Source organism: Tamandua tetradactyla, chromosome 14 (assembly GCF_023851605.1).
Source record: "Tamandua tetradactyla isolate mTamTet1 chromosome 14, mTamTet1.pri, whole genome shotgun sequence".
Classification (NCBI taxonomy): domain Eukaryota; kingdom Metazoa; phylum Chordata; class Mammalia; order Pilosa; family Myrmecophagidae; genus Tamandua; species Tamandua tetradactyla.
The window spans coordinates 41,013,069-41,024,139 of record NC_135340.1 but is presented as its reverse complement, the minus strand read 5'-3'; the positions used below and the strand labels follow the sequence as shown (position 1 = coordinate 41,024,139).

The 11,071-nt window shown below is 38.2% G+C and overlaps 1 protein-coding gene across 1 annotated transcript; it reads left to right on the top strand.

Annotated features, from left to right (window-relative positions):
• The first annotated feature begins 4,716 nt into the window (after positions 1–4,716).
• Positions 4,717–5,657, top strand: LOC143655005 (olfactory receptor 4Q3-like). The gene is given in 2 exon segments (XM_077126588.1): positions 4,717–5,629; positions 5,632–5,657. Coding segments are annotated over 2 exon segments (939 nt in total).
• The last annotated feature ends 5,414 nt before the right edge of the window (positions 5,658–11,071 follow it).

Here is an 11,071-nt window from a genome sequence, read left to right as displayed (position 1 = left end):
CTGTCCCTCTTTAATGAGTTAAATACTTTTCTTTTGTCATGTGCTCATCAACTCTTTGTATAAGAATTATGCTTTTGACATTAAAAAATTATACATTGAGAGGAACAATTTCTAAACTACATTCAACAACTAATGACAACAAATTGTATTTTCTGGACAAGATCCAGTTAAACAGGCTGCTTAAGATGTCATCAAGAGACACTCAAATGTCATACAAAGGCTCAGAAATACTTTGAAGGAAGTTTTCCAGGGATGATTTGGCGTTTAACCTCCACTTAGACCACTCCTGGGAGCATGGTTGAGATGGGAATCAGGGAGAATCTTTTTACTCAGGTATGTGGGAAAGGGCTGGCATGCACAGTGTGATATTAATCAATCCAAAGTAAGTAAAAGAGGTAAACTGTGCTATAATCTCAGGTATTTCTGTTTCAGAGCCTGTAGGGCCCAGGGTCAGCTTTCTAGCAAGAATTGAGATTCAGACAATGCAGGCATAGCAGCATGGGGAATCCCAGGGCTCATTAGACTGAGCAGTGGTAGAAGGACCATAAAAACCTCAGATAAAGTCAATGCCCTGGAGGCAGGAGCTCTTACCCAGTCACACAGCCAGCCTCAATCAGGGCTTGATTTATAAGGAAGCAACAGTGCACAGACAGGGCAGCTGTGATAGTAATCTGAGGATGATAAATTTGCTGGCCTGAGACTGAAGAAGGGCCTGGTGGGACGAATGTCAGGGTAACATTGCCCTGAAACTGCAGTTCCTGAGGTGCAACGATGTAAGTGTCTCAGACACATTAATTTGAAGCTCCACCCTCCCTCCCTTGCTCCTCTTTTCATCTCTGATACCAGTTTTATTCCTTCTGTTGTCCTTACTTCTTTTTTCTATATACTCTGACATTTATCAGGTTTAAATTTAAGAGATCCATTGATTGTATACCATGGATGTCTGTATGCTTGTGAAGATTTGTCAATAAAAATATTAAAATAAATTTTAAATGATCACGTGAGTTTTGATGTTTTAGGCTCATACTTAGAAGTGTTCACAAGGCAGTGGCATTCTCGTAGCATGAGAAAAATTATAAGGATTGTGGTATCTTGTAAAGCAGTTGCAAAGTTTGGCTATGATATGATAAATTTTATATAACTTAAGGTATTGGATTCATGCAGATATTTTCTTAGGACTACCTAATTCTGCCATAATCCCTCCTAGATGTTATTTTTCTTCCCTCAATTATTTCAGTTGCTTTTTGCCAAATCCTCTTCATTTTTCCCAAATCTGATATAAATTAGAAGAATGAAAAAGCTGAGATGTTTAGAGCAGAACTATTATGCATTCTCAATAGGAAATAGCATCACAGTTACAACCTGCAACTTATGTGCCCTTTTCTTGATGTTTTAGGAGAAAATAGAAAATGCATCTGATACCCCTGAAAAAAGTTTGCATGGTGTTTAACCTACAACTATCACCTCATTATTTTTATCTTCAGTGTGGTTCAGTTTCTTCTTCTAAGATAGAACAATTTTAGCTCAACACAGCAAAAAAGAAACAAAATATCAAAATATGATATACTCCATTATTAAAAAAAGAAGCACATCAACTCCCATGAGCAAATCTTTATTCCCCTCTCAGTATTTTCCTCATAAACCTCTCTGGTTCCCTGCTTAGAAAAACTAGAGCATAGCTACTCAGCTTTCCATAAGTAGCCCTTGATTATTTAAAGAACTTGATTTTGTCCTCTTTCTCTCCATAAAGTTCTTTCGCTTCTTACAGTTGTCGTATTCTCCACAACTTTGACTTATTTTGCATACATTAAAATTAAAAATATATATTTTTAACTTCTACAAATTCTCTAGGTTATTTTTAGGTTGTGAAACTTGAAATGCTTGTTAGGGTCTGATCTCACTGCTAACAATGTGATCATCGAGCTGCCATTATTGGATGTAGCTTTCCTGAGCCCCCACGGGGTTTGGTATGGGATACTGTGTTGTGGTGGAAAGTGGTTTTGGGGGTGGGCACTCAATCATGCTGATGGAAATACTGTTCTTTTTATTCTCCACAGGACAATCACAGCCTGAGATTTCTTACTGTGATCAGTCAGAAAAATAGGAGCTGTAAAGATGTCTCCACCAAACAGCAATTTTACTAACATAGAAATTAAACTTTCCACATTGGTTGACCTTCATGTTTTCATGTTATCTGAAGGCAGCAGATTCCTTGAGTCAGTGAAAAAATCCTAAAATAACCAGAATTCAGTCCCTACCTTGATTACAACTTAAATAACCAAGGCATAGGATCATCTGTTTTTATTTTATGAAAAGGTAAAGATTTTTATATTAGTCAAAATCCTATCACATACTACAACAAAAAAGAAAAACAAATAAATCTTTTTACAGTAATCTTCCAGGAACTATTCAAAATGTTTATTGTATAGAAATTCTCTAATAATAAATATTATTTTAAAGAGGTAAATCAGACTAAGACTTAAAAATATTTTATTTTGAAATCATTTGTTTTGTAATATATTTTACACATTCTTGTTTAATCCACACTTCCTCTAGAGAGTGAGGTGCTTCCTTCAATTAATTATGAGATTATAGAACTAAAGAATTAGATGCAATAGCGTACCTGTCTCTGTAAGTAGGTTAAGAGGGTGGTGATATTGGAGTGGTTGGTGGGAAGTACCTGAAACTGTTGAGCTGTGTACTTGTAGCCTTGATTCTTTTTTTTTTTTTTTTTTTTTTTTTTTTTTTTTAAAGGAAAGACAGAGAGAAGGAAGGATAGAAGGAAGGAAGGAAGGAAGAAAGGGAAACATTTTTAAACATTTTCTTGTTTTATTGTATTCTGTTTCTCCGTTTTTGTTACATGGGCTGGGGCCGGGAATCGAACCGAGGTCCTCCGGCATAGCAGGCAAGCACTTTGCCCGCTGAGCCACCGCGGCCCGCCTGTAGCCTTGATTCTTGAGGACAATTGTATAAAGATATAACTTTTACAATGTGACTATGTGATTGTGAAAACCTTGTGTCTGATACTCCTTTTATCCAGGGTATGGAGAGAGGTAAAAAAAAATACAGATTAAAAATAAATAAATAACAAGAAGGACAAAGGGTAAAATAAATTGGGTAGACAGAAATGCTAGTGGTCAATGAGAGGGAGGGGTAAGATCTATGGTATGTATGAGTTTTTTTCATTTATCTTTTTATTTCTTTTTCTGGAGAGATGCAAGTATTCTAAAAAATGATCATGGTGATGAACACAAAACTATGTGGTGATATTATGAGCCATTGATTTTACATCATGTATGGAATGTATGTATGTGAAGATTTTTGAAATAAAAATGTATATAAAAAATAAAAGAGGGTGGTGATATATCTGGTGTGATGGATCTAAAAGTTCCTTGGGCCCTAAATCATTCTCATTTGCTTTTCTTGAAATAATGATCTGCAGAGAGATTTCTTGGAGCTAACTTTTGTCCTTGACATTCTGGTATTTTTCTGCATTCTCTATGTAGAAAAGCATTCTCCTTGACACTCTGGCATGGCAAATTTGTCAGATGACTTTCCCTGAATGACTTGAGAGAATCAAGGGACAGAAAAGACAAATTTTGTCTCATTTCATTTTTTGCCTTGAGTTAGTTCTAGACTGCAAATACCCTAATCTAGACAAAGGAGCATTTACTAATTCTCACTTCCTGGAAGAAATGTACCCATGTTCAAAAATAGCAGGATTCTGATTTTTCTTGTTATCTTTTTCTACTCAATGTGTCCTGGTGGGTTGCTTTTGTACACACTTTAATGATATGGGCCATTTTCCATTGTCTCTTTTCCTGGTGATTGATGTGTTCCATCCTCTGTCCTACTCATCCTGATTGGGATATTCCCTGAAACTTTAAAGGTAAATATTTAATTTCTTCCTATGCAATGTGTATAGTGTTTGCAACCTCTGATACCTGGGATAATAGAAAAAACAAAGAACATGACTTATTTTCAATCCTTCCTAACTGATTTGAGTTTTCTTACATATACATTTATAGCAACAACTAACCTTTGTACAACACAGCATTTCGTAGTTTACAAACCATTCTTCATTCAATTTGATACATTACTGAGCACCTTCTTTGTAGTAAGCACTGTGGCATGGTTTTAAAGCTGAAGAAGACATATTTACTTTCCTTGAGAGACCTAAGCTTATTCTCGTGGTGCTCATAGACATTACATTTGATTTTCAAGACATCCTTTAAGATATTATTATCTTTACATTAGATTGACTATGCAAAGAGTAAAACTCAGAGAGCCTTCATGCTTTGCATGCAGTCACTCCATTGTGAGTGTTGGAACTGGGCATTCAATCGAGATCATTTATTACAGAAAGATATTTTATGAAAGTATATTATTCTACTTTATAAAAAATAGAATAATAATTCTCACGCTTTCCTGTTCAGGTCACTGTCTCCCTTCCTTTGTTGCAAATGTAATTTAAAGACATTACCAGAATAAAAAATTGGAAGAGATCCAAAGTGTCCCTTGTTCTATCTTTACAAGTTGTAATTCTCTATCTCATGGAATTTGCTTAAACTCTTTTCCACCCCAGCTTATAACGCTATGAATGACAAGACTCATAATGTTGATAACTCTTTTTTTTTTTTGCCTTTCATATAAATTACATTTCTTTTGTTCTAATGTAGTTCTTCTTTCTCTAGGTCACTTGTTATTCTTGACTTGATGAGAAAAGAAAATGATTCTTAGGTGATGGAATTTGTTCTTCTGGGTCTATCATCCTCCTGGGAGCTGCAGCTCTTTCTCTTCTTACTGTTTTTGGTGCTTTATATGGCTATTGTCCTGGGCAATCTTTTGATAGTGGTGACAGTGTGGGCTGATGCTTCTCTGCTCCATTCTCCCATGTACTATTTTTTAAGCCATCTCTCCTGCATTGACCTATGTCTGAGCTGTGTTACCATGCCCAAGATGTTAGGGGATTTCCTACAGCAGGGCAAGACCATCTCTTTTTTGGGATGCCTTGCCCAGATCTACTTTCTCCACTTTCTGGGAGCCAGTGAGATGTTTCTGCTGACAGTCATGGCTTATGATAGGTACGTTGCCATATGTAATCCTTTGCACTACCTGGGAGTCATGAACCGCCAGCTATGCCTTCAGCTAGTTTTTGCCTGCTGGTGTGGGGGGTTCATCCACTCTATCACACAGGTTATGCTGGTCATCCAGCTGCCCTTCTGTGGCCCCAATGAGCTGGACAACTTCTACTGTGATGTCCCACAGGTCATCAAGCTGGCCTGTAGGGACACCTATGTGATCGAGGTGCTGATGGTCTCGAATAGTGGTCTGCTATCACTCATCTGCTTCTTGGTCTTGATAGCCTCCTATGCTGTTATCCTGATGACCCTGAGGACTCGCTTCCATCAAGGCCAGGGCAAGGCACTCTCTACCTGTGCCTCCCACCTAGCAGTGGTCAGCCTGATCTTTGTGCCTTGTGTATTCATCTACCTGAGGCCCTTCTGCAGCTTTTCTGTGGATAAAATGGTTTCTGTCTTTTACACAGTGATCACACCTATGCTGAACCCCCTCATCTACACACTCAGAAATGCTGACATGAAGACAGCTATGCAGAAACTGAGAAAAAAGCATGTGACATCCTGCTGTCCTGTTAAAAATTGAGCAGGGGGAGATGATTTAGAAAGCATATCTTTTTTGGGCCTCTCTTGATTCATCCTGTACCAGAAAATAAAGGAATGAAGGCCAATTTGGTAACTTTGGAATAAAAGAGAAGACAGAATAAAAATTACACAACACTGCTCTTTATTATAGGTGGAAGTGCAGGTAGCTTTTGTGGGTGTCAAATATTAAGCAGGAGGGCAGTGCGACTGTAGCTTAGTGGCAGAATTCTCACCTGCCATGCTGGAGACACGGGTTCAATTCCTGGTGCTAGCCCATGCAGACAAACAAACAAACAAACAAAAAATTAAGCAGGAACTCAGGAGCATTTCTTGGCCCAAGAATGATATCAGGAATAGAGGACGAGGGTCAGAGGCCACCTTGAAAGGACAACTGCTCTATCCTTTTGTCTATAAACAAGCTCCATTTATTCAATTTATTTCACCATTTAATTATTTTCAAATGAAAGCTGATGCATCTCCTTTTATGTCCTGCTCCTCCAGGGCTTAATGATCCTTGGTATCAGGAAGTTCCTTCTGATGTCTCTCTGTAGTCTCTTCTGAAGCAGTGTGAATTACTTTCACCCTGACTTTAACAGAGACTGAAAATGATACTAACCACCCTGTGTATTAGCAGGCATTGAGGGACTGAGTATGATATTGTGCCAAATTTAGAAATGAAGATTAACAGCTTGCTTGAATTAAGTATCTGCTCTTAGTAAAGTTCATATGTAAGAAAAAGGAAGTCTAAGAGTATTGGGGTGATGGAAGCTATCAGAGTTCTGTTGTAGATGTTTCTCTAGAGAAGCATCTCATTTTCACCTTGGGTTTTTCTTTGAGTGGAATTATAGTGGTAGCAAGCCGATAAGTTGACTCTTCAATGGATCATCCTGTTTAGAGCTTTGCACTTTAAAGGAAAGGAGAAAGAAAGAAAGAAAGAAATGAGCTGTGAACTTAAACAATTGATACAGCCTGGGCCCTGAACTTGAGGGCTCACAGTTATTAACACTGACTTTCAAAAGTGCTTTGAGAAATAAGTAATATTATTAAACTTCATGTTTGTGAAGGAACTCAGAATTTTTAAGTGATTTGGCCAAGATCACTTAGGAAAATGTAATCAACCAACAAAACTAGTAATTTTGTAGAATTAACATTAAGCTAATATTTTTCTCCCCCAGAAAGAGTATTTTCCCAATTTTATGGACCAATTGGTTAATTTCTATTATGCCTGTATAAGAGCTCCAGAGCTAGGATATCCCTTAAAAGTTCACTTAAACATTTCTATTTAAGGTTATCTATTTCTGACATAAGGCTCCTTACAACTTCTCATGGCTATGGAAAGATATTTGTTAAATTATTGAATTATTATGGCTACTAATTATTGCTAAATAATAATATAATGATAGATTTTTAGAAATATTTTTATATTTCCTCACTTTATTCCCCAATTAGTTGCTATGGAAGGCACTTCTGATTATTTAGCCAAAAAACAAACATCAAGATCACCAAGACACAGGGCTCTAAGGGCACTGTAAACCATGGTAAGGACTGTGGATTTTATTAAAAGAGCAATGGGGAAGCATTAGAAGGTTTTAAGCAGAGGATGACATTATCTATCTCAAAAAGATAGTTCTGTGGAGAACAGACAGAAAGGTAAGAGAAGAATTGAACAAAAGAGTTAAAAAACCGATAATGTGGGACTACAGGGAAGATGGCGGAATAAAGTAGCTTGAACTTAGTCCCGCTCTATGGAAAAGTTAGAGAAGGGGCAGGAGGGTGACTGAGGCAGCAATTTGGGAGTGCAGCTAACCTGGGAGATACTTCTGTACCACATGCGGCAGCCCTGGTTACAGAGGTGGGGAAACTGAGAGGCAGAAAGCTGGAGCCTGGCATGGAGGCATGGAGTCTGCTAGCCCACGGGAGTACATGGATGGGAATGCAGGACCAGGAAGTAAGCCTGGCCTCATTTCTTGGGCGTGGTACCCTCACCAGTGCAGCCCCATGACTGGCGACTCACCCCACACCCCGTGCACCTGAACCCTCTCACCAGCTCCCATTGCTCGTGCTCCAGGCGCCCCCACCCCACCAGCCTCCAGTGCACATACCTGCCCCACAACCCCACCCAAAGTGCAGTCCAACGCACCTCTCCTGCACCGCTCCTGAGAACTCCCTACCCCTGTTGTTCCCTGCAGGCTGTTGCCAGGGCATAAAGGTTGCTGGAACTAATCTCCATAAATAAGCTACCTCTGCTCCCTGCCCACAGTGTCACACAGCCTTATCCCACCCTCTCTGAGCAGCATATCCCTTTATGGCACTCCCAGGCCCACGCATGTGCATAAGCCTCCATTCATGTCATTCAGCTCTGGGAACCGCACTTTACAGCAATCCTAGAACCATGTACGTTCACAGCCCTCAGCCTCACTTTCAAGCTCTGAGAAAGTGCCAACCTGCAAGGCTGTGTCACATCTGTCCCCAGTCCATGAAGGCATAATGCTGACCAGCTGCCACAGCTCTACACATGTGCACAAAGGGCCCCATGCTTTACACCAGTGCACACCAGGGCTACACTTCACAGACTGGTACACCCGCACAGCTACATCCTCCTTGGCCACTGGGTGCCCACACTCACAAGCATCAGCATAACATCCCCAACCTGCACCCACACCTGCCCTGAAACAAAGCACCACACTGGTGCTCCACCTCATACCCTGCTCCCTGCTGTACAACCATCCCACAAACACAAGGCCTTAGGCTACTGACAGAAATCAACTCCCAAAGTAAATCAATCAAGATATTTACATGCCACAAAGGCATCAGATGAACACTAAGCATATCAAATGCAGACAGATATAGACCTGCCTAAAGATCAAATTAACACACCAGAGGAGACACAGACATTGGAACAACTAATGAAAGATGTTCATACAATTCTACTTAATAAAATAAGTGGGACGGCAAATGACATAAAAGATATCAAGAAGACAGTAGAAGAGCACAAAGAGGAATTTGAAAGAATACATAGAAAAATAGCAGAAATCACAGAGATTAAAGACTTTGTTGAACAAATAAAAAACATACTAGAGGCACACAACATCAGATTTGAAGAGACAGAAGAAAGAATAAATGATATAGAGGTCAGGATAATTGACTTTGAAGACTCAAAACAGCAATGGCAAAAAAAAGATGGAAAAAATTGAATGGGAAATCAGGGAAATGATAGACAAAGCATAGCATGCAAATATAAGAATCATTGATGTCCCAGAAGGAGAAGAGAAGAGTACAGGGCTAGGAAGAGTAGTTGAGGATATATTGGGGGAAAACTTCCCAACCATCATAAAGAACATATATATACAAGTCAAAGAATCCCAAAGAACTCCAAACAGAATAAATCCAAATAGGCCTTCCACAAGGCACGTAGTAATCAGTCTGTTAAATATTGAAGAGAAGGAGAAAATCCTGAAGGTGGCAAGAGAAAAACAATCTACTACATACAAGGGAAATTAAATAAGACTGACTTAAGGCTACACAACTAGTACCCTGGAGGCAAGAAGGCAGTGGTATGGTATATTTAAGATCATGAAAGAGAAAGACTTCCAGCCAAGAATTCTGTACCCAGCCAAATTGTCCTTCAAAATTGAGGGAGAGATTAAAGTTTTCATAGCAAAGTAGTTCTGAAAGAATTTTTCTTTTTTTTTTTTTTTACATGGGCAGGCACCGGGAAATGAACCTGGGTCCATTGGCTTGGCAGGCAAGCATTCTTGCCTGCTGAGCCACCGTGGCCCACCCAGTTCTGAAAGAATTTGTCAACAAGAGACCAGCCCTACAAGAAATACTAAAAGGAATTCTAAGGGTAATTTAAATAATACAAAGAGAAAGAGGGAAAAGAATATATAGATATAAGAAATAAAATAAAAAAGATAAGATGGTGGAATCAAGAAATGCCTTTTCAGTAATAACTTTGAATGTTAACAGACTAAATTTACTAGTTAAAAGATGCAGATTGGCAGAATGGATTAAGAAACACAGTTCAGCTATATGCTTAAATAGATTAAAAGTGAAAGGATGGAAAAAAGATTTACCATGCAAGTTGTAACCAAAAGAAAGCAGGAGTAGCTATACTAATATTGGACAAAGTAGACTTTAAACATAAAGATATCATAAGAGACAAAAAAAGACACTATATACTAATTAAAGGGTCAATTCACCAAGAAGATATAACAATCATAAATTTTTATGTTCCCAATCAAGGAGCTCCAAAGTACACGAGACAGACATTGCCAAAATTGAAGGGAGTGATAGATGTTTCAACAATAATAGTAGGACACTTCAATACATCATTCTCCTCTATAGATAGAATAACCAGACAGAGATCAACAAGGAAATAGAGAAGTTAAGAAACTTGATAAATGAATTAGACCTAAAAAACACATATGGGTCATTGCACCCCAAAGCACAAGCTCATATATTCTTCTCTAGTACTCATGGAATGTTCTCCAGGGTAGATCATATGCTGAAGGACAAAACAGGTCTTTATAAATTTAAAAACACTGAAATTATTCAAAGCACTTTCTCTGATCACAATGGAATGAAGCTGGATCTCAATAACTTCTAAAGACTGAGAACATTCACAAAATATATGGAGATTAAATAACACACTCTTAAACAACCAGTGGGTCAAAGAAGAAGTTGCCGGAGAAATCAGTAGCCATCTGCAGATGAATGAAAATGAGAATACAACTTATCACAACTTGTGAGATGCAACAATGGCTGCGCTGAGAGGGAAATTTATTGCCTTAAATGCCTACTTAAAAAAAAAAAGAAAGAAAGAGCAAAAATCAAGGACTTACCAGCAAACCTGGAGGAACTTGAGAAAGAACAGCAAACTAACCCTAAAAGTAAATAGGAGAAGAGAAATAACAAATATTAAAGCAGAGAAAAATGAATGGGAGAATAAAAGAAAAATAGGTAAAATCAATAAAACCAAAAGCTGTTTTTTGGGTTTTTTTTTGAGAAAATCAATAAAATTGACAGGCCACTAACAAGACTGACAAAGAAAAAAAGAGAGGATGCAAAAAAAATCAGAAATTAGAAGTGGTGCATTACCAGAGACCCTAAAGAAATAAAAGAAATCATAAAAGGATACTATGAACAAATATACACCAACAAACTAGACAACAGATGAAATGGGCAAATTCCTGGAGATACACCAATAAGCTAGACACACTGACTCAGGAAGAAAGAGAAGAGCTCAACAAATCAATCACAAGCAAAGAGATTCAATCAGTCATCAAAAATCTTCCTACAAAGAAAAGCCAGGGTCACATGGCTTCACAGGGGAATTTTATATCAAATATTCCAGAAAGAATTAACACCAATCCTGCTCACACTTTTCAAAAAAAATGAGGAAAAAG